The 23,273-nt window shown below is 48.2% G+C and overlaps 9 protein-coding genes across 9 annotated transcripts; 4 read left to right on the forward strand and 5 right to left on the reverse strand.

Annotated features, from left to right (window-relative positions):
• Positions 1–853: 853 nt before the first annotated feature.
• Positions 854–1,742, reverse strand: Pmar_PMAR009342 (adenine phosphoribosyltransferase, putative; the record flags this gene model as incomplete). The annotated part of the gene is made up of 2 exons (XM_002771952.1): positions 854–1,395; positions 1,442–1,742. 2 exons carry the CDS (start codon positions 1,740–1,742, stop codon positions 854–856), a joined length of 843 nt encoding a protein of 280 aa, XP_002771998.1.
• A 1,117-nt stretch (positions 1,743–2,859) lies between these two features.
• Positions 2,860–4,052, reverse strand: Pmar_PMAR009343 (conserved hypothetical protein; the record flags this gene model as incomplete). The annotated part of the gene is made up of 7 exons (XM_002771953.1): positions 2,860–2,967; positions 3,012–3,117; positions 3,169–3,308; positions 3,359–3,441; positions 3,485–3,581; positions 3,624–3,798; positions 3,868–4,052. 7 exons carry the CDS (start codon positions 4,050–4,052, stop codon positions 2,860–2,862), a joined length of 894 nt encoding a protein of 297 aa, XP_002771999.1.
• A 3,703-nt stretch (positions 4,053–7,755) lies between these two features.
• On the forward strand, positions 7,756–8,340 carry Pmar_PMAR009344 (conserved hypothetical protein; the record flags this gene model as incomplete). Its single annotated transcript, XM_002771954.1, has 1 exon — positions 7,756–8,340. One exon carries the CDS (start codon positions 7,756–7,758, stop codon positions 8,338–8,340), a length of 585 nt encoding a protein of 194 aa, XP_002772000.1.
• Positions 8,341–10,467: 2,127 nt separating this feature from the next.
• Pmar_PMAR009345 (conserved hypothetical protein) lies at positions 10,468–12,005 on the reverse strand (the record flags this gene model as incomplete). Its single annotated transcript, XM_002771955.1, has 10 exons — positions 10,468–10,601; positions 10,648–10,760; positions 10,804–10,874; positions 10,921–11,017; positions 11,071–11,197; positions 11,248–11,380; positions 11,434–11,523; positions 11,576–11,648; positions 11,695–11,768; positions 11,820–12,005. The coding sequence occupies 10 exons, from the start codon at positions 12,003–12,005 to the stop codon at positions 10,468–10,470; spliced, it is 1,098 nt and encodes a 365-aa protein (XP_002772001.1).
• Positions 12,006–12,525: 520 nt separating this feature from the next.
• On the reverse strand, positions 12,526–14,849 carry Pmar_PMAR009346 (conserved hypothetical protein). The gene is made up of 9 exons (XM_002771956.1): positions 14,633–14,849; positions 14,491–14,559; positions 14,370–14,447; positions 14,112–14,170; positions 13,970–14,071; positions 13,702–13,925; positions 13,468–13,656; positions 12,811–13,417; positions 12,526–12,721 (listed from the first exon to the last, which is right to left on the reverse strand). Exons 1-8 carry the CDS (start codon positions 14,831–14,833, stop codon positions 13,137–13,139), a joined length of 1,203 nt encoding a protein of 400 aa, XP_002772002.1. The 5' UTR covers positions 14,834–14,849; the 3' UTR covers positions 12,526–12,721; positions 12,811–13,136.
• A 1,813-nt stretch (positions 14,850–16,662) lies between these two features.
• Positions 16,663–17,574, reverse strand: Pmar_PMAR009347 (hypothetical protein; the record flags this gene model as incomplete). Its single annotated transcript, XM_002771957.1, has 1 exon — positions 16,663–17,574. One exon carries the CDS (start codon positions 17,572–17,574, stop codon positions 16,663–16,665), a length of 912 nt encoding a protein of 303 aa, XP_002772003.1.
• Positions 17,575–19,227: 1,653 nt separating this feature from the next.
• On the forward strand, positions 19,228–20,337 carry Pmar_PMAR009348 (hypothetical protein). Its single transcript, XM_002771958.1, has one exon. The coding sequence runs from the start codon at positions 19,247–19,249 to the stop codon at positions 19,865–19,867; it is 621 nt and encodes a 206-aa protein (XP_002772004.1). The 5' UTR covers positions 19,228–19,246; the 3' UTR covers positions 19,868–20,337.
• A 168-nt stretch (positions 20,338–20,505) lies between these two features.
• On the forward strand, positions 20,506–21,365 carry Pmar_PMAR009349 (hypothetical protein). Its single transcript, XM_002771959.1, has one exon. It carries the CDS (start codon positions 20,534–20,536, stop codon positions 21,311–21,313), a length of 780 nt encoding a protein of 259 aa, XP_002772005.1. The 5' UTR covers positions 20,506–20,533; the 3' UTR covers positions 21,314–21,365.
• Positions 21,366–21,976: 611 nt separating this feature from the next.
• Pmar_PMAR009350 (hypothetical protein) lies at positions 21,977–22,570 on the forward strand (the record flags this gene model as incomplete). Its single annotated transcript, XM_002771960.1, has 1 exon — positions 21,977–22,570. One exon carries the CDS (start codon positions 21,977–21,979, stop codon positions 22,568–22,570), a length of 594 nt encoding a protein of 197 aa, XP_002772006.1.
• Positions 22,571–23,273: the final 703 nt, after the last annotated feature.

A 23,273-nucleotide genomic window follows, 5' to 3' on the forward strand; every position in this document is an offset into this window, starting at 1 on the left:
TATCAGGGCAGTACTGGAATTGGAACGAAACCATCGACCTGCATCGACCAGTTTGAAAGCAGCAAACCGGCTAAAACCTCATACCATAATTTCGACACTTATCTTAGGCATGGTTTCAAAATAGAAAAAGGTTCACATACTGCCATACTTCGTACTGGCCGACCTAGTGCCCATTTATATAAAGAATAGGAACCATCTGGTTTTCTCTCCCATTAAGCATTCGAGCGCGTGCAGAATAGTGACGAGGACATCACCAACGCAGTGGCGGTCTTCAGGTAGCGACTAACCTTAGCGACCAACTTCATACTAAACCACACATACATTTTGGCCGCGGACCCCTATCTCTAGGATCTGGATTAGGTGAGAGATCAAATCAGCGAAGTCTCGCAACACCGAACTTGTATTCCGGTTGACCCAATTCCCTGTGAGAGTGCGCACAGTGAAGATTTTCCTCGTGGTATCTTACCGCGCCTCATGTTTTCTATCCATGGTCCGTATCTAGTAAGTGCCACACTTACCACTGGCAACCTTCAAGCTTGTCGTTTTCACGTTGATTTTATTCGCCTTTCGAAGCGGCGCTGATTTTTCTGAATTTATTCCAGAAAACCCCCGACAGTGCCGCTGAATAAGCCTGTTCTTTCTCTTGGTCCTCACCGGTTCTTTCATAATCGTGCTCCAGACTCAACAACAAAGCCAGAGAGCCAATCCGGGCCGTGCTTTCCCTGTCAACCTCAGCTACATACACACAACAGTACATTGAGAAAAGAACACACTGCTTAATCATGATCACATAGTGCAGATCGCTCACAGAAATGTCTAGAGAACGCCTTAGCGCCCTCTCCAGTCGCCCTTGTCACACACGAAATCCAACAAGACCTTTGAAGCCTTCCATGAAATGACAGTCAACTTCCCGCTGTATGATCAGCCCGTTCAAGGCACAGACGACGGTCCCTCCTCCCAAGGCTCCTTCCACTACCAGGCGACCACGAGTCTCAGCAGCTACTGCTACTGCGGCTAACACCCGCACACCAGAAGCTGTGAGTAATTCGATAGCAGCACACATAGTGTGGCCAGTCTCGATCCACTGGTCCACTACGATAACACCAGTGCTAGCCGCAGAGACAGACACATGTAATGGAGACCTGATTTCCAGCCTTTTAGTCTTGCCAGAATAGTCGACATAATCAACACCAATGGTATGAACACATAGCTTATTGGCCTTGCGTATGATAATGAAGGGAACGCCTATCAAAGCACTGAGGGCTCCTCCTGTGATGAAGCCAGTCGCATCGACACCAGCCAACGCTGAAACGCTGTCCTCTCCCACCACAAGAGAGATCTTCGCGCGTAAGTCCTCCAGTAGAGCCGACCAGGCATACTTATCACCATAGATCGCTGAAGGATCAAGCCAGGCAAAGTCTCACTCGGGGCTACATCATACCAGCATACCATGGGTACCCACGACATTTGCATAAGAGTTTGTCCAGTTTGCCAACATCAAACTCATGCAAAGACTTCGAGACACCAGTAGCGACTATGATGCAGTCGACGTAGGGCAAATATTCGTCAATGTTCTCGGGCGTGACCCCAACGCCAACAACATCCCTATCGTCCTTCTCATATACAGGCACCAAACCATTCGGGGTGGTGGTCAATAGGCCCCTCCTAAATTCAAGAGCGCAATCAGAATTGAGTTTCACATATTCAATCCAATACACAGTAGCACGGCATCGGTCAACCATTTCAGAAAGCCAGTAACGATGTCGCGTAAATGTTGATGATGACGAGCATGTTTCAAGGTCGCTATAAACCTTAGCCGGTACGCCCTTTAGCATTGGGCTCATGGTCTGTTCGTTGGCGGGCCTTGCTCAATATGAACTCGGGAGCGATCTGGATTCGTGATGTGGTTGCAGAAATAAAACGAAACATCAACATCTATAGAGCATTAAGAAGATATTACTATACTAGCACTCGTACATTTACCGTTGACACAATTTCAACGTACACTAAGGTTTAGGACATTGAAATGTTCCCCACTAAGCGTCAACTGCATGTCGACATTGGCCGCCCCTCAAACACCAATGTCTCTTTGTGTTGGAACAGTTGACATCGTCGCAACGAATAACATCTTCTTGATCTTTCACCAGCGTTTACATTGAGGAGCTCTTCAATTGAGGGCTGCCGGCCGTATTATCAATCACTGCCGACCCCCCTCCCCCTTCTGGTAGAGGAGATTTACCCCACTCCATGAGTAGCTCTGATGATGCGTTATTTACATAAAACATGAGAGATATCAACAGAAATTCCCGTTCCGACCCAAGTAGATTATATAGCTCCTACTCGATAACACAACAGCAATAATCAGTTGAATTTCATACAAGAGTTGTCGATGTTGCTACACCCGCTACTGCCGTTGTGGTCTTCGGAGGTTTCAGCGGGCCGCCAAGAACTGAAATGGACCATTTCCCTCACCATTAAAAACGCAAGCGAACATCATCATCAATACTCCACTTCTCCCCAACCACCCAAAAGCATTCCGTTCGATTCCGCCGACATTCTAATGAGTTTTGATTCTCTTCCCGATGATGACGAACCACACAGGAACCATAGTGTTACACAATACCGCTGTGTTTCGAACCACGAGAGCATGTTTTCCGTAGTGGAAACGGTTAATAATGAAAGTGATATGAGAAAAAATGCAGTGGCATTTATACCCTTCGTGGCAACAAACTTTTCCATATCAGCTCGCGTCTTGCCAGCGACCGACGAGCCTAAATTCACATTCAGCGCTAGTCGGGATTTCTTGGAGCTCTTCCGGAGTAGTCTCGAACCTGACCGCCACATTCCAATTCACCTGCTTCAGTGCTTCCTCCCACCAGATGGACGTTTATGTCCCCCCTTAGCAGGAAAAGTCGCAGACTGCAGCCTCTTGTGGGGTAACCTTTTCCCATAGGCAACATAGTGCAACTGAGAAATCGATAGTTTTGCTACTTCGATAAGCCGACTCTTACTTGATCTCGAAGGCGTATGTCGGGAATAAGAGATGACACCTTTAAAGTGTCGTTGCAGCCCGGACACTTATTAGGCCACAACGTGCCGTCCACACAAGAGTGTGTTCTGAAAAATAAAGACCATCGTAGTACCAGGACCAACATATTTCCCTATTACTTCGCTAAATGTTCTATCACACATTTCCGACAGTATAAATTCGCACAGCACGGCGTGATCTCAGCTTCTACTCGTAGTTGATGACAGATTCCACACGACAACAATAGGCCTTGTACACGCCAGTCGGCATCGGAAAATACCTGCAAGACCACCACGGCGATGACCGCTTCCGAATAGTCGATTTCGTTACTCTCGTTAGACGTTCCTTTTCGGACTCTCCCACAATCTTCTTCCTCTCCTCATCAGACACTTGCTTCATCACAGCATAATCACCTGAAGTTAACAACGTTCAGACAAGTGCGGTAGTAATCATCACCATTAGGAAGGATATAAACGTCCTCTGTCATGTCCTGAGCCTCCTCGCGGGTGACAATACGCAGGAATTGCCGAGGAACTCCTCGAGCCGACTTAACCTGAGAATGCCTGCTTCTTTTAAAAGGAGTCAACTCCCTCACCTTCTGCTTCGAGGCATATGTGGGGTCATCGTTAGTCGGACAATCGTATATATAATGGCCGGCCTCTCCACAGCGATGACAGCGGTAATGAGGAGGGGGTACGGCTTTGGTCTGTGCAGAGGAGGCGGAGGCATCATCGTCAACTCTCCTCCGAGGCTCTGGTCGTTCACCATACCTTTAGACAAGCATTACAACTGAGATGTCCCGGGTTCGAATCCCAGGGCGGTCATCTCCTCCTCGTTACCTTATTGCGGGTCTTATTATCTTCCGTCCACTGCCATCAACACTCCCCGGGACATCAGGACAGACCACGCTGATATCATGGCCCGCTATAAGAGAGTCTATCGCGGCGATCTCAGACTCGTCCTCTCCCTCTAGGTCGACAACAGGCCGCCGCCGAAGCTTCTTATGGACGGATGTCTGCGCCATAGAGGTAAGTCAACTAATAATAGCTTCTATTACACACACTAACGGAGAAGAAATACCCTCACCAGGGATCGAACCCGGGATGTATCAAACAAACTCAACAAGTAATCCCAATTTCACACCCGAAGCAACAAAGACTACCATGACTACAATGATAATGATGATGATGATGATGATGATGATGATGATGATGATGATGAAAAGAGTCTCGGACATCGCAGATAACTCACATACTGCCACTTACGACAACGGCCGTAGTTGTGAGAAGCCAACAAACTGGCCCTATACAAAGACTGAATCCAGGCTATATTATCGCCGCCGACAAGGGTCTACAGGAGAGCACCTTTGGTGATTCCAAGTAAGGGGAGGAATCTGAGGAAAACAAGTTGCTTGAAAATTCGGCGAGAAATGGATACTAACTCGAACCGCCATGGCCATCGTCTCGCGTCTTATTCCTACTACTGAGCCTCCTTTTGATGGTGAAGACCGAAGCCAGCAAGAGGGCATCATACACAAATCACTATTAGCGATGGGAAGAAGTATAACACTAGGATGGAGCTATTGAGAGAGGTCGTAGGTCAGATCCTCATCACAACTCATTGGAAATCACCTCTCACTTTGAGCTAAAGCAGTGTTAACGAGTTCTCCGGCATTTCGTTAAGTTAACGTCTAACTCGCGTACTGCCCCGAGGGGATATCCCCTACGACTGGAGTGAAAGATCGACCTTCCTTACTACCACTGTGTGACGGTCTAGGGAATCTATAGAGGCCCGGCGGAAGAGGACAGAGGGCTCACATGCCCTGGGGCTGGTCTCCATTGCAGTAGAGACGGCAGTGAGGCGGAGCACTGTAGTGGAGGAAGGAGTGACCTCATTGCCTCCCTGTCGGGTAACCTGCTCCTAATATAGACCTACCATGAGCATGATGCCACCAGCAATAGCAATGTAGAGCCTCCTTTCATTAATATACTACTACCACCAATACTAGACAGCCTCCCTTATCATAAGCCCAGTTCTACTAGATAGCCTCCCTTATCATAAGCCCAGTTCTACTAGATAGCCTCCCTTATCATAAGCACAGTTCTACTAGACAGCCTCCCTTATCATAAGCCCAGTTCTACTACTAGACAGCCTCCCTTATCATAAGCCCAGTTCTACTACTAGACAGCCTCCCTTATCATAAGCCCAGTTCTACTACTAGACAGCCTCCCTTATCATAAGCCCAGTTCTACTACTAGACAGCCTCCCTTATCATAAGCCCAGTTCTACTACTAGACAGCCTCCCTTATCATAAGCCCAGTTCTACTACTAGACAGCCTCCCTTATCATAAGCCCAGTTCTACTACTAGACAGCCTCCCTTATCATAAGCCCAGTTCTACTACTAGACAGCCTCCCTTATCATAAGCCCAGTTCTACTACTAGACAGCCTCCCTTATCATAAGCCCAGTTCTACTAGACAGCCTCCCTTATCATAAGCCCAGTTCTACTACTAGACAGACTCCCTTATCATAAGCCCAGTTCTACTACTAGACAGCCTCCCTTATCATAAGCCCAGTTCTACTAGACAGCCTCCCTTATCATAAGCCCAGTTCTACTAGACAGCCGCCCCTATAGTTCTCAGCCTACTATTACTTGTCGATGAGAGCATTCCCCAACATAGACCTCCTACTACCCGTAGTGGATCCCCTCCTACGATATGCTCAATCCTAGCAGTGTTGCCATACAGTCTCCTCTATTATTACTATCTTCCCATCATAGCCAGACTACTACAGTAGAACTCAATACCACACATTACAAGAAATCGCTTAAAAATTCAGCATGAACAGCGAGCGTAAAATGACACGCATAAATTTAAAAGTGCCGCTGGGGATCGAACCTCCGCACTTGTCAGATCACTCCCCACCACACGAACTCTGTGCCATAGTAGATTCACAAATCGATTCCTTTGGAACAGCACTATTCCCTTCAGTCTGTGTCTATTATTAACTTGTATTATTATGGTCCCCTCACGAGGGTCGGCATTCGCCGTTCCCCTCCTCTACTTTGCCATTTCAGTGTTCATCGCCTACCCTCCTCAACGTGGCCATCTTGGACTATCATCACCAACCACAGTATCCTCTATAGGCCCCAACGCCGTACCAGCATGCAGATGGTCGTAGTGTACTGATGGGCACCAAACATGGTCGCGGTATAATGACATGGGAGCACGATAAACTCACTCAAGTGCAATGAGCTGAAAGATTGGTAGTAGTGTGACAGGAATTACTGCTGTTCCTATGATCACATGTGGTTGCCTTACCACGCCTTTTTGAAATCACATCAAAATCACTGAAGAGGATCTGAACGAATCTCAATCTTACTGGATCTCATTCCAATACCTGTAATTTATAGGCGAATAGCTGTAAACGACGAATGCACTTCTCGAGCACGAAAACTCTCATGTCCTTCACTTACAAGGCTCTCTATCCCTCGCTACTGTCGCTACTAGTAGGTTCATAACAGTTTCGCATCAATGCCTTATACTAGGTATTACAGGCATACGAAAGTTGTGTGGAAGAGCCGTCCGGTGTGGATTCAACTGGAAGACCAGCAGAAGAAACTGTATCCTCACAAGACTGCCAACAAGGGTATATAATGATTAATCATCATCAACTGAACTTGCCTGCTTTTCCCCTCAGTGCTGTATAGAGCCCTTCACCTACTCAACACCCGAACCAATCACTGTCAGGGTCAGGTGGGCACTGCTTGTAACACGGATTGGCCATAGACCCATGAATTTGACTCTAGGGGGGATTCAGTAGTAGTGGCGGAGCTTGGGAGGAACCTTGATGAAGTAGAGACTGCTTTACGAAGGGAAAAGCAGAGAAGTGATATCCTACGGTGAGTCGGGTGGTAGTAGAGCACACATACTAGGCATCATTTGCAGCAAGCCATTAGTCTCAACTGTACGGCTCCTCTTTGACTTGCCAGCAGCGACTTCGGAGGAGGAGTCGTCTCGCATGTCGTGGCAGATGCCTTTCAACGCTTGTTATCATTGCATATACGCCTTCTGCGGAGGGGCACACGACTGTTGATATCAGCAAAGCCTCGGGTATCCTCTACCACTGTGGTATCATCAACAACATGCTCATTGCTTAAGACGTCTGTAGTGGCAATACGATTGCAAGTCGACGAAGAAGAGTGTTGCGTTGTAGATAGTCGGAATTGGAGGAGATCAGGGAAGTCTCTTATGCGAATCAGTTAGTCATCATCGTCATCGGTAACAATGCCTCCTCGTAAGGTAAGGCCGACCCCGCCACCTCACTTGCTGCCTTTCACTCAGCATCCAATGGAGTGGTCTGAACTCCCTCCCCTAGATGAGACCTCCTCTGTATGTTATCACGGTGTATCCACTTTCACGGACGCTACCAAACTACACCCGATCACAGTCGGGGTGGATGGAGACGCACTTGACTCATTTAGAGGGGGGTGTGTAACCACTAGGCCGGTGGGCGTCGTTGTGGCTTGTGGCCACCAGGAGGAGGAGGTTTCCGCGACCAAATCTCGTCTGGAATCGCTCGCGAGAGTGTTCGGCTCTCAAGCTGTAGAGGCTCTGCTTTTGACTGATAGGCCTCGGCCAACTTCTGAAGAGGCTATTGAACTGTGGAAGGGGAAAGTGGGCCCGTTGAGTGAGGCGGACAACGCTGAAGGACCATCGGAAAAAATCATGTTGATGCTGTGTGGACTGCCGTGTAGTGGCAAGTCGACATTATCACAACACTTTCTGGTCCCGGCGGGCTACGTCAGAGTTTGCCAAGATGTGCTCAAGTCCAAGGAGAAAACCTTAAGAGAAGTAGAGCGGCTCTTGGAGGAAGGCCGGAGCGTGGTGCTCGACCGCACCAACACTGACAAGGCTCAGAGGGCGCCTTTCATCAGTTTGGCCAACCGCTTTAATGCTAGGGTGTGTGTCTGCGTGCTGGACACCGAAAGGGAAACCTGTCGGGCTAGGTTGAAGTCGCGCGAGGTGCATGAGGGAAAACCCCTGACTGCGAACCAGAGAAACTCTCTGCTGATCGGCCTGGGCATGATGACGAAACGATGGGAATCTCCTACACTTGAGGAGGGCATCGATGAGATACGAGTGGCCAGTACGGTTGACGAGGTGCGACTATTGGGGGAACACTACCGAGCCGCTCTGAGGGAGGTGAATGAGGAGGAGCCTCAAGCGAAGCGTTGCAAAGTGTTGGATAATTACATATGGCGGCGTTGCGTGAAGTTCAATTCGGTTTATCGGCGGGTTTCTCGATCATAGCAGAACATACTTTACTCACTGAGCAATAGATGCTGCAGTGGAAGCACTGCGAACCGTGAATTCCAATAGTCACCTGGGTTGCCTTACAACGGCCATTCCTGAGGATGAGCACGATATCAAAGTGCTACATCAAATGAATGCTTCCACGGTATTAGCGCGAAACTCGCCGGAGTGTAGAATTGAAGTGGAATACTAAGCGTAGCTCGAACCTTCGGGCACACCCGAGATCCAGTCAATTCGCTGACCACTGTGGTACTCCATAACGCAAGACACCGTTCAACGATAATCACATGGGAGCACATTTCCGTTTGATTCGTGCTCTGAATCTATCAAGTGTAGTAGACATGTCCCAAGGCAGGATTGCCCCCTGTGGAGGACGACCTCGAAATCTCTGTTTCTCTTGACCACGCTCTCCACGACTGTTGTCGGTCTACAACAATTACTTCTACAGCGTACTCAAGAACCTAGAATTGCAACAACGTACATGTGCAATGGATCTTCTTATCGTTGGAGACGGCTCGCCGCCATCAGCACCAGATGGCAGCAAGGACCTCAAGCCCTCAAGGCCCCGTTGAGCAGCGAGCATCTCAGTCTCGAGTTGGCCCATTCGACAAAGTAGAGAGCTAGCGCCGATGGAGGAAGTCGGAGACGCCTGAAACTAATAAGTGCTTCAGAACCTCTGAATGAGGCCAACAGCGATTCACCTGTTCCCTAACCGGGCTCGTCCGAGCAGTCACCATGTTGCACTTCATTGGCTGCTCACAGTTGGTCTCCATCGAATCCACCTGCCCATCATCGTAGTAGTCACTCGATGCGTGCCCCTGAGATATCAAGAACACGGAGGTCCGTGACTGGACCATCCGCTGTCCCTTCTCACAGGGCAAGTCGTCAGGCCAAACTGCTCATCGAGGCCAGGGCTTGCGGCCCTACTGTTGCTTAGTCTCTCCTCGATGCGCTCAACTGAGGGAACACCCGACATCACCGAGAGGCACACTGTTCTTTTCTGAGGAATTCCTCCCCAGGTAGCACACTCCTACCGCAACATGCCTTACGTCTTTTCTCCAACCTTTTGAAGCCTTCACTGTATTCTTCCACACGCTGAGTGGGGAGCAGGACCTCCAATGCTTCGGTGTCTATAATGATATCGCTGGTCTCATCCCATTTCCAACCGGCTCCTGTCATCGGACGGCCCCACCGTTTTGGCAGAAAGGGCGGCGCTCTCGGCTCGTCCATCAACTTTCTCGACGAACTCGAACAAGCCCTTTGAGTGGTACGATGGTCTCTATCATCATCAGTTGAGGGCGGAGGGCGTCGAGCCTCCACCGGCTGGATATTGAACCGGAGAGCAAGAGGAAGCTGAGTGATGCTTGCTAGTCCAACTTGATGATATTTCTCGAGCCGCTCCCACTCGTCCTCCAGTCCTCCTCCTTGTACTCGACGCTTGATCGACCTAGCCTCTCTACTATCGCGGCCCTCAAGGGCTTCCCGTGTGGACCTTAGCCGTAGGAGATGCTCTCGGAAATCTATAGCCCTAAGCTGCAGTTGAGGGAATATGCTGTTCTGTGCTGCATTGAGCATCGATGTCCATAAGGAAGATCACTGAGTGTGCTCAAGTTCAAACCTTGAATGATTTACTAGAAAAGGAGAGTTGGGCGACTTCGGCTCCTTTGACTATTCCAACGCGTATGGACAACTTCTCGAGAAAACCACCCGAAGACATTGTCGAATTGCGAAGGGAACCACTAAGAGGTTCTCCTTTGCACCAAGTTCATCGATAATGGTTTTTGCTACACCAAGGCCCATTCGTCTTGAGAAGGCCCACAGGAATCGTTTGGTGGGAACCCTTGTCCTAGGTTCAACACATTACTAGTTGGAGCCTTTGGTCTCGCTACTATCTTTCTAAGCGAAGGAATCTAACTTGCCATCAACTTCGGAGCCTCAAGCGTCACAGCCAAAGAGAGCGCCAAGAGTGACACCAGAGCTGACGAGTACTATGATGATGTATTGACAATAAAACAGACCGAGACTAACTCAGAAAGAATATGAATGTTGAGGATAAACAGGTCCACAGCAGTAACATCATCATCAACTGTTGTTGTTGTTGCTGCTACTGCTCTGACTTAGCAATTATACATTCTCTGGACCCGATGCAGGCCCATGATAGTGTTCTTCAAAGTCGGACCGACACAGCGGACACGTAGTAGCGGTGTTGAGCCAGTGAGCCAGGCAGCTCTTGTGGAAGTAGTGGTCACAAGGAGTATCTGAATAAAGTCCATGATGGGAAAGGTCAAAGCTCCCTTTCCTCACGCTTGATCTCGTCAGTGGAATCAGAGTAGTTCTGAAAGCATATCGAACACTCGTTTAGAGGATGACTGCCGTCCGCCGAGTTCTGGTCGTCTACAAATAGCGTCGAATCATATCTGACAGAATACATACCGCTTCTTAGCCCAGAGGTGTACTTACTGAACAGTTGGGATCTTGTCAATAACGTCAGGCGAGGCCCCTCTCTTGGCACGCAGCCGACCTGTCCGGACCTAACATGGGCAGATGTAGGAGGCGATGATGATGATGATCTGTTACCATCCAGAGTAAGAAGGTGGCACCAAAGAGAGCTACAATGCCGAAACCACACCATATGGTCAGCCCAACGCCTATGAACCAAGCTGAACAGGTGTACCTGAGTGAAGGCAAATCAGCGAGAGCAGATTAGAATACATAAGAAAGACCTACAGTGAGGAGTTGGTCGCTGAACAGGTATGGGAGGTCACTAGCAGGGTCTGACCGTAGATCAACCAGGCCGGGAAAAAGAGGTTCAAGAAGCTTTTCAAGAGGGCTAGCTTCACTGGATGCTCACTGGCTGAGACAGAGGGGTCCTGTTAGTGAGGAAAGAAGACTATATAAACCCACCGTGTAGTTGCCAGTCCTGGCCGTATGTTAGTCGTAAATACAAAGTCTCGACCATTCGCTGGAACACTCCTCGAAATAAGGAGGCTAGCATGTAGACCTCTAGCCACATGAGAAGAGGAACGTCACATTCCAGCTGAAACCAAGGCGAGAGGATATCTCGAAGACAAACCTGTATAGTTGGCTTACCTTCCGGTCGTTGGTGAGGACGATCCAGATGGCCCAGGCCCAGAGGTACAGGTACATGGCATATACAACAACAAGGATAAACAGCGCCACCTAACATGGTGAGCAATCCAGCCTCGATGATAGAGAGTAGAGGTAGGCCTACTGTGACCAACAATGTGAAGGAGGTTGCCACAGCCTCTGCCAGGTTACCACGGACTAGGAGCTCCCTCTCTCGCCTGACAAAGCACTGACTTCACCCCCCATAGTATGACGAGCGCTTACCGAGACATGCGGTTTGGGTCAGACCCTTGCTCAGGGCCCAACAGCGATGAACCTTCAGGGGACGTCCCAGGTGTCTGAGAAGCACGAGTGATAGGCGTTAATGATGAATGCCAAGTCGATCTCACCGCGGTGTCGGGCATGTGGCCAGAACTTATCGGTCTGGGTCCACCAGCGCGACCACCGATGATCTGTGAGAAGGTCCGCAATAGTGCGACAGGCGGGTTCCTATGGCGGTCAGCGGCAGCTGATCCACCACCGAGGAGAGCATCAGATGATTGGGCGTGGTCGCGAGGACCTCCGTCGGTGGACATGCTCACACAAAACTATCAACGACAAGCACTGACAAAACCCAGTCAACCATTCTAGATCGAGTGAAGATAATACAGTCTAAGAATAGCAGTGTGAATTCGGACAATTTCCTCAGTGAAATGTGACGGCCCATAAATTTCAACACGTTATACGGCGATCCATGAACGCTACTATGATCTATACACTGTACCTACAGATGGTCGAGATCTACGGATCCAGGACGAGTCATGGTCACCCATATATGGATTACTGTACGGCTGTATGGTCAGAGCTATCAACAGAGTCTCACTACTCCTGCATGTTCATAACGATGCTCGGAAGCTATCAACACACGGAAGCTGGGCGACAAACCTAACAGTATCACTGAGGAGTACAGCAGATGGAGTAGAGACTGTAATCCATCTCTCAATATCCCCGTATGAACGCAACATTAGAGATGTTTCTGACCACACCTTGAACGACAGCGTAGTCGACAAGAAGCAGGACTGAAGTTTTGATCACTATGAAAAATATGCAATTCTCAGACAAATGTAATGATCGTCGGAAACTCTATCGTTGCATATAGTCAGTGCTCGCGAAATTAACACAAGTCGCGGCATGAACAATAACAATACTAAGCAGCTCAGTTAAATGCTAGATGGGCCACTTGCTCAGCCAAGGCCTTCACCAGAGGTTGCCCAAGTACATCGTCACAGTTAGGTCTACGCCGTGGGTCGGGCTGCAAAGGAAATATTAGTAGGGAATCAGGCATTCACTTGAACCAGCATGCTAGTAGTGGTACATGGTCCACCTTGCTGATGAGCCTACCTGTGTCAAGGCCTGTATCATCATCGGCAGGTCTCCTCTAGATGCGTGGTTCCGTGGGCCTGTTAGAGCCGTATGCTGAGAGAACAGCGATAGACATAAGGCACGAAGGGCTGTCAGTTTAACCACGCAGTGATGAAGACTACTGCCAAAGCCCGATGTTAGGATTCTCTGAGAGCATCCAGACTTACACAATCCCTTATTATAGCTGCACACTTCTGAGGGTCGCTATCATACATGGGTACCTGACCTCGGCAGGCCGCGATACAGATACAAACCCGGCTAAATGGGAACATACCACGTAGGGATAAGGGCGTGCTATACTATATCTATACAACTATATCTGTAGGTGACATTTGTGGAAATTCTGGAGGGAAATTGAGGAGATTCTCATCGATTTTTCTGCATTCTACTCGAATGTGTATATTCGTGATGAACCTCCCAGACTCAGCCGAGGAAAGCGAACATACATTTCCCAATACCTGGTTATAGCACATAGCATAAAGCACTATTCCCAATGACCACATATCGCATCTCTCATCGTAGACAACTTTATCAGGATTCAGGAACGCCGCACGAAGCACCTCTGGAGCTGTGAATTCCACCGTGCCTTCGATGAGTGTCGTCACAACTCGTCACAGTGAGAGGAGATTCCCTTACCAGTAAAGCCAGTATGGGACTCAGACGTCCCCCCAGCGGCGAGCTCAGCAGTGCCAAAGTCGCTGACCATCGCTCTTAGTCCCTTCTGGCCGCTGCCCAGAACATAGTGAGAACCGTCCATACGGGCCATACGATCCGGATCAGATGTAAGCAGGATATTCGTGGGCTTTATATCACGATGAAGAACTCCTATGAAACACAACATCATCACTAAGGCGTTTTCCCTATACCCACCTAAATGATGTAGGTGCTGCAAGCCTCTAGCTATGTCGACGAACCACTGCCATATTTGTCCATCCGATAGTCTCCGCGGATCGCTGTACTCTCCCGGTACTGCTGCTGCTGCTGAGGAGACATCATCTTCTCGCTGCTGACTCTGGCCACTTTCCAACTTGAGTAAACTACGACGCCTTCGTCGTATTGCCTCTACTGTGGGGAAGGGTTGGCCTCCAGGCGACCTGAACCGCATCGTGTGAACAGACCGCAGTGGAGTTGGAAGTACCCGAATATTCTGTCCGCCAGAGAGCCACCATCACAGAATGACATGAGTATGAAAAGGTGTGGTACGTAGGGACAGAATTCATTAGAACGATGGAGTTCCAACCTGGAGAGTGCATACGCCATAATAGAGGCGATATACTCACCAGCTGTGCTTATACGACACTATATTGGGATGAGCCGCAATCCTCTCAAGAGTCTTCACCTGGAGAAACAAAGTCAAAGGTACAGTTCACACCACAGAGGTGACTTTTCACACTAGAGGAGGACCTAGAAGTTAGAATATAAAGCTATATTGGACAGAAACTGTCCGCAATCGATTTTCGAATAAAAATGTTCTCAAGGCACTTGCTCAGCACGCGTCCAAGCCCGATATCGAACCCAAGTCCAGCTGCTGCTACTACCTCTCGAACCATCTTCCTGAGCCAGATCCTATTGTCCCCTACTGGGACCTTCTTAACGGCATAGTCGCCGAGCATCACCTGGAGGGATATTAAGGACAACTACAAAGCCTTGACCTGTTACCCCGTCTATGACGTGCTCGCAGTGATACACTGTTCCGAATGACCCCGAGCCGAGCCGTTGTGGCGATTCCTGAAAGAAATCATCGTGTACCCCGAAAGGACCTATTCCGTATCTTGCACGGGCAACCTAAAGATTCTCCCACCTTGAAGAACCTCTCATAATATCCATTGTTGAGCATGCCCACAGGGATGTCCCTCAACTCCGACTCAGCTCGAAGGAATGGATTATTAGAGCCAGAGGACGATGACGACGTATTCGAGGGAGAGCCGCCTCCTCCACCACCACTAGGTCTACCAAATCTGCTACTGGTGCGTCGCAATGGGATTCCATCCTCCCCAGACATCGTCGATACTCGAGAGTCCTGAAAGGCCACTACAACATGCTGGACATCATCAGGGATGATGAATATAACACCGACGGAGGTTCGGTCCCTGGCAAGGTCACTTTTTGTTGTAATATAATGCGAGCTCTCATGGGCCCTGTGCGATATGAGCATTCAACAGCACTACTGATAGCCCTTATACTCACAATGAAAATCAAGGTCGATAGCATATTCTATCTAGACATGCTATAGAGCAGCAGATGTGAGGTCTGAGGGTATTACCATAGTCATGTGACGATGTCGTCTATTGCGTTTGCTCGGTAGGTGTTCCTCTTCCTCTCCCATAGTGCTGTCCTCAGGCTCATCAGAGGAGGAATAATCAGCTGCTGGTTGGGATGCCTTCACGGCGCGGTAGAGATATTGCAGCATTTTGAAGTAGTTCTGGACAACATACCTGTCAGCGAAAAGTATCTTCCAATTCGCCTGGGCTCCCCAACAGACAATTGTATTTCTCATTGATACCACACCACCACCACTTCTAGTCGTATACACCCCCTCATACTGTGGTAAGTTATGGGCTATACGTCGATTGCACAGTGGCCAGCTATGAGTTTGCCGAGGCCCCCCAACAGGCTATTGTGTTTCTCACTGATACCACACCATCACCACTTCTAATCCTCTACACCCCCTCCTACTGTGACTGGCTATGGGCTATACGTTGATTGCACAGAGGACAATAGCCAGCTATCAGTTTACCAGTGATACCACACCATGACCACTTCTAATCCTCTACACCCCCTCCTACTGTGATTGGTTATGGGCTATACGTTGATTGCATAGTGGGCAGTGACCGGCTATATTGCTCATCATAGCTCCGTTATTAGGCGATGAACACGATGAGAAGCTGTGGTCCCTTGGGACTAACTCGTCATCATCGTCTTCCTCAGCTGCAGGGAACCCATTAGGGAGGGACCTGCTTCACCCACTGCATGAAGACCAACATCCCCACGCCACTACTACCTCGACACGAGCTGCTTAGATGCCATATTATACAGAACTATAGCCTCCTTATCATCATCATCATTAGCATCAGCATGTTCCATGAGGGCAGCAGGTCGGTCGGAGTGGCTTGCCGCCGCTGCCGGAACGCTCGAGAAGGCCTCAGGCATCGCTACTAGGTGCTGCAGGAGTCGAGCAGGAGCCTCTGCACCCTGGAAGAGGAGGAGCGATGATTGGTACCAAAAGTGACATGGAGCTCGATACTACTTCACTGCTGTTGCTGTTGTCAGCTGCTGCCTGCAACTTACTCATTAAAAAGTTGCTCGTCGTATTAGCAATAGAGGACAGCCTCAAGGCTTATTATCACTAACAACCACAAACGACACATCTCATCGCCGTTCCCTCTGCACCGAAACAGTAAAGGGTCAGAAACAAACGAGGACTCATAATTTCCGTATTATCATCAGCACGTATAGCTGACCATATGAAAATTTTTCCTACACTAAAACGAAGTCCCATGCCAACACTTAGACCCGGCCATTCCCCCTGTGAGCCTCCACTGTACGTCAACTCAACAATAGTGGCTTCTCGACAGCAGCGAATATTCATGTAAATTTCAAGTCTCTGCTTTTTACCCACTCAGTGGTATCATCCATATAACGGACCTGTCACAGCCGTCTACATTACCACACCTTCTCAGTACAGTGTAGTAAAGTATGCACAATGTCAACCACATGTGTTGGTAACAATATGAAAATTCTGAGGAAATTTTGGAAAATTCTTTTTAGTTTCTGTACATTTCTCGTATATTCTCCTTAATAAATATATAAACTCCTAAAGTATTGAGCTCATCAGCTAAGGAAAGCGAACATGCCAGCACTACCGCAGTACCCACTTACAAGAAGCTCATAGTCTTCCTTACCACCTCTATCACCCAACACTACACACGGAAACTTCCCTCCATCTCCAAAAAGCCGTATTGCCTTCAAAGGCTTAAAGCCTCGGCTCTTTCTCAGCATAGTACAGGCCGAAGCTTCCTCCTCAAAATCAGACTTTTTCTCCTCGACAGATTTTTGTCCGAAATTGGGAAGACTCTCATCAGCATTTTCCAGCTTTTGACGCAGTAAGTCTTCAAAGGCTGGCAGCTCGCTAGCGGTATGATGCTCTTCTCGAGATCGCTGTGGAACCGTCATGGAAACCGGTCTGAAAGTGATCTGCCCATCGAGACCTCTAGATTGACGGAACGCTTTAGCAGCCATTTCCCATTCATTTTCCGACTCGCCGATCGGTAGTCTTCCATTACGGTCAGCGTGGTCCTCTTCAACTGGGTTCCCTAGATCTGTTATATGACCTTCGGAAGCCTGCACTGCCTTGTCGTCTACAACGGTCTTGGACGGCTCTTGTTTTTCCCGTAGCTCAGTCGGATTGATTACTCTGTAATCAGCACTAAGATCCTCACGAGAGGCGCCAGAGACGGCTGGGCTGGTTAATAGCGGATTCCTATTCGGACCGTTGCGATCCCACAAGATGTCACTCGCAGGAATAGAACCGACAGCCTCTCGATTACCCATCATTGAGAGAGGCCTATATCTACTATAGTACATATCCATACGAAAATTCCGTCGCTCCTGTTGCTTCATATCCTGCATTCCTCGGTCCAAGAAGTCCAACTGCCTCTGTAACAGGGCCATCTTACTCTCCCATCCTCTAGGCTGCAACCGGGGTAGACCATCTTCTGATGTAACGCGGGTGTGGTATAACATAGTTTAAAAAATTGAAACTTCATACGATCTCTAGAGGGTAAACGAGCCCACATGCTCTAACGGAAAAATGTCCTAAAACTCTCCTCAGCTAACCCCATCGAATAAGACGCTATATAATACCTCTACCAAGACACTGTTAATGCAACGCTAATATGAACCAATCAACGATCAAAGAGACTAGCGCAATGTTACTACCACAACGGGATTATCCACTTCTAAAAGTCTACAAGAGGGAAATATTGGTGGCTCATGCTGTGGCCATCCCGAACTTTCATAGCGTTCCCCTCGACACGATAGAGGCACTCTGGTAGTGTGATGTTGAATGCTAAGCTCAACTATGAGTTTCGTAAAGTGTCTATTGAGGTGTAGTTGGTTTTGGAGACTCAACAGCTCTCCTCATTTCCTATTGGAGTTAGTGGCGATCCAAATCCATTGAGAGGCGATATGATAGTTTATTAATAACAATAGACCAGCATATGATAACCAATGATAGATAGCATATACTATATATACTAATATGTTAATATTCAATTTCATTATTATAATATCTTACTGCTCCATAGTAAATGTTTTTAAATCAGATGTTACATGTAATACAACTTAGTCACCCGATTTCCAAAATAATTTCAATAACAGGCCGATGAATTCTTGATAAGAAGCTCAGCGAGCTCCGCCCCTTCGCAGCGAAGACCTGGTAATATGGTGATATTCACCATGAATATATAATCATTGTGTTTCATCATGGTGTTGGTGATGTAATAAAATATGCACATGGTCAACACAAACATCTGTTGGTGACAAGATGAAAATTCTGAGAGAAAATTTTGACAAATTCTCGTTGGTTTCTGACACCCTCATCCTAATTCGTATATAAACTCCTAACAATGCACATGGTCAGCTTCATGTGTTAACAGCAACATGGGAATTCTGAGGAGATTTTGGGAATTCTCATTGGTTTATGTACACTTCTACCAAAATTAATGATGAATTTTGTACATAAACCAATTACGACTTATTCATATGTAAACTCCCCACTCGGGAGTCTCGAGCTCAGCTGAGGGAAGCAAACATATATTCTAACACAAATGGGTATAAATAATAATGGAGGATATATCATTCTCCATAAGATCTAAAGGCATCTCCCATCTCGATTGGCATGGGATCAGCCTTACCCACAAATTGTGGGCCACAATAGGAAGATCCGTATTCTCATTTTGACCTGCAAGATTTACCCTCTGCCAACACTATCACCACAGCAGACCTTAGCAATCGAGAACCCGTACGATCTCCAGAACGCTGCCGAGGCTAGTGCTAGTACAAGTAGGTTGCTTCACCAACGATCTTGGCCACTTGTAGTTTCTAACCATCATCGTCGAAACTATTTCGTGCAACTGCAGGGAAATTAGGCGTGAACGTCGCCACAGAGTTTGTCCTCAATCAAGCTACGCATCGTTACCTAAGGACTTCGGGCATTCTATAGGGTGTTGTTCGTAGTGTACGGGTACGATAGGGATGACTGAACTCCACATTACAGATTTAGTCTCTGCTGGCATCTTTTTTTTCGGACGGTTGTGTCGCACTAGCGAGGAATTCCCTGCCTAAGCTTGCCCGTATTCGTGAAGTATGTTTCAACGAACATTGCAGTGTTCTCTCAGTGTATTGGTGTCTAGTAATGTCATTCACCGACTCAGGCGTTCTAGTACTTGACAAGAAGGATCGCATTGTTTGGCTTGGGGGTTTGGCAGTCTGCGGTGGCTGCTGTGCTCTGGTTGGAGCCCTATCTCTGCCAAAGTGGATCCTACACGTCCTCATAGCCGTCACAGTCCTCTGGATAATCGTTCCAGTGGGAATTCTATTCTACCGCCAGAGCCGACGAGATGAGCAGCTTGCTGCTAATCTTGCTATCGATCTCGAGCTCGGCGAAACTGAGAAGAAGTGGTCTCCACCATCAGCTGAAGAGATTAGTTCCTTCGTTGATATGGTGAAGAGTGAATCCTCTATGAGTATATCTACTATCGATACCGCCGTTTCCCCCAAGTCCGACTGTGACGATCTATGTCCTATTTGCCTCGACGAGCATGGCCTTGGAGATTCTCTCTGCACTTTGCAGTGTGGTCATGTATTCCACGAGAGATGCATGGATGCTCTTGTTAGCCGGATCTATGAGGCAACGGCTCGGACTACTTCTCGAAAGAAGTGTGCTGATGAAGTTATGGGCAACATCAAGTGTCCTCTATGTAGACAGCCAATGGTGACACCCCCTTCTACCTGTATCACCCCAGTTTCTGCCTAGGTGATCCGCATATCACCGAAGCTGAACTAGGTCGCTGACATGCTGTAGTAGCCCTTTTTCGAAGGTTTGAAGATGCTGCTACTCTTAGCGTTGTCTAGTCTTAGTGATGATTGCTGTCTCCTGTGCTGTTACGATTCTGCAACATATATTGCTCTTTATTCTTCTTACTACCACTCCATCATCCCTCCCTATCTATTTGGGTATAATAAGGTGATGATAGTTCCGACCTTTTATACTCTCATATATGAATTATACCAATGACACACTTACGCGCTTTTCTTTCTACTCACAGGGTTATGGAAAGTTTCACCCTGTATCGGTATTATCCAGGTTTTAACCTTATCTCCTCAGTTCAGACGCTACTTGACAGTACAGCCGTCCTGTGGAGCATAAGGCTCTTCTGGATGTATCAAAAAGAAGGTATATCCAATCAATGGGGTTCGTTAGCTTCTGCACTACACATAGGAGGTTCCTGTCTGGACCGATGAAGCTTGGTCTTGATGGTTTCCTCTTTCTGCGTACTTGGTGGTTACTAAGGCTCTTAGGCCTTTCGCAATCACAACACTTATGTTTCGGTCTCGCCCCCCCCCCAGTAGTTGTAGTTGTGTTGACAAGTCGATTTTCAATATGGTGTTTTTAGTTGCTCTACATAGTATCTCTCCTACCATGTCCGACACCGCTGAAGGTTTCATGGAGATATCCTTTCCTCCTTATTTCCGTTGGGTTTGGCTATGTGGCGTTATACTCATAACAACATCGTTCATCGTCCTTGCGGGTATTCACGAGACGTTCCCTGGCTTGATCATAGCCTTCGGTGTAGCTCTGCTATGGATAGCTCTACCGGTCGTCATTTTACTCGTGCAGATGACGAGAAAATACGGGTTTCGACAGGGCCTCAAGAAGCTCCGGCAGGGTCCAGCGAGCCCAACTGATGGTATTCATCAGGTGCCAACGCCTGAGGATAAGAAGGCGTTCTTGGAGGCGGCCAAAAGTGCTTCTATGGTGACGCTGGATACCATGGGTGCACCGCAGGACCTGTGCCCGATATGTCTTGATGAGGAGGATATGGGAGATCCATTGATAACATTGAGGTGTGGTCATGTATTCCATGAGAAGTGTATCGATTCGGTCATCGATACAGCATACGAGAAGATGTATGCTCCTAATTATCTGGGATTACCAATACTACCTCGTGATGAAGTGTTGAACTCACTTCGCTGTCCTCTCTGCCGTTCCCAAATGACGGAGTTAGAGCACGACATCGAAGAGGGCAACCTCGAGCCTATCGTAGAAGCCAATGATGAGGAGGAGTCTGTTGTTGAGATGGCCGCCTCCGTCGTCATCAGCACACCGGTGGCTCGGCTCCCTCCCACATTCTACGCATCAACAGGGCGAGCAGCTGAGGTATCTCACATGCATCCATCACCATCTGTGATGCAGTTGTAGACGACCTATGGTCTCTACAATGCTATTTGTGCTGGCCTGAGGAACTACAGTGGTGACCCATGCAAGACAGGGTCTTGTATGGTTCGTCAATGTTAAGGCATTCTGTAAAACTGGTCTATGCTGGCTTCGGCCTCGTTAATCTGACTGCTGTCCGTTCATAGCCTTTGGACCAAGCTTGTATGGCTTGGTCCACTCTCTACTGTACTAGTCTCTATATCGCCTATATATCATCTATACTGTTCTATTCACATCAATCTGTATCGTTTCAGTCTCTATACGAGGGCCTCAAGCGGCACCACGTTGATCTCTTTATCCCACCAGCGTCACTAGTGAATACTTATTCACATTCTTATCTCCACTGCAGACGGTAGCCGTCCTTGCTGGATGGGCAGAAATGAGTTCGACTTGGTCAACCGGAGAGGTCCTCTGATAACTTCATCTCGACTGCTTCCTCGTGGGACCAATGAAGCTTGGTCCCAACCCTTAGTGGTCACTTCAATATTAGCACTATACTTGCAACGTTCGTGAATCTGTGAATTGCTTCCGAAACGTCGTTTTTGTTTTGTTTTGTTCTCATCGAATGGGGAGTTCTGTGGGTCTATTGGCATTCCACTCATCTAGACAGTTTTTTACTTGTCGTCGCATCTACTCCTGCTTCATTGCATGCCAGATAGTCGTGGTGATAGTATTATAGATCTAGCACTTCCCGGGCTGTTCAAGTGGGTATGGCTGGGTGGCGTTATGGCGGTGGGGACAGCATTCATTCTACTGGCTGCACTCCACAGGACCTTCTCGGATCTCATGATCACTTTCGCGGTGGGTTTGGTATGGTTACTCACGCCTTTGGCCCTTCTTATCATTACCCTTGCTCGACGGTATGGATTGAAACAAGCCATTCGTTACCTCAATCTTGGATTGGCAGGCGAGGAAGCTGATGCAGCCTTTGAGGCAGCATCGAGAGTGCCGACACCAGAGGACAAGCAATCGTTCCTGGCTACGGCTAAGAACGCGTCGATGGTCACGCTGGCGACCACGGCTGGTGCTGAGGACCTGTGCCCGATATGTCTAGATGAGGAGGATATGGGAGATCCATTGATAACATTGAGGTGTGGTCATGTATTCCATGAGAAGTGTATCGATTCGGTCATCGATACAGCATACGAGAAGATGTATGCTCCTAATTATCTGGGATTACCAATACTACCTCGTGATGAAGTGTTGAATATAGATGGGCGAGTTTACGTTACGGGCCGTTAACGTCGACGTTCACGGTTTACGGACGGAAAAAACGCGGAATTTACGGCCTGACGTAAACGGCGTTTACGCCACAGCTGCGCGCGCGTCAGCGCGCTCCTCGATTGAACCACCAACCTATTGTTCATTACTGCTCCACGCTAACCGCGATTCGAGATTCATTCACGGGATGTACCGCGACTGCTACAGTTTGTTTTGGAACATTCGCTCCTTTCCTAATGTCAACTGGTGAAGTCTCTGTGGTTGCGATCGATGACCCTTTCCTTATGAAGTTCCCAGGGTGGGTCCGGGAGAAGTCCGACGATGGCGAATATGCCCGCTGTCCTAAATGTGGGAGACTCATTAAGATAAGTAAGAAGTCTTCCAGTGGTGTCAAGTATCACCAAAAGTCTTGCGGGAAAAGGAAGCGCAGCGATCCTAGCAAAACTGGGAACAAGGAGAATCAAGCAGAGTGCAGAGAGGCGCTATATCAGTTTGTGGCCCACTCTGGCGTCCCGCTCTGCACCGTTGAGAATGAATACTTCAAACGCCTACTACGGTGCTTGAATCCACATTTCGAGGCTCCTAGCCGCCGAGATCTAGTTCGTCAATTGCGAGACAGAGTCGCCAATCACGTGGAGATGGTGCAAAGTAATTCAGCTACTCGGTCATGCTTGAACTGATCGCGTGGTTTGCTCTCAGAAAGGCTCGACGGAGTCTCTCAAAT

The sequence above is a fragment of the Perkinsus marinus genome, assembly GCF_000006405.1.
Source record: "Perkinsus marinus ATCC 50983 genomic scaffold scf_1104296962162, whole genome shotgun sequence".
Lineage (NCBI taxonomy): Eukaryota > Perkinsozoa > Perkinsida > Perkinsidae > Perkinsus > Perkinsus marinus.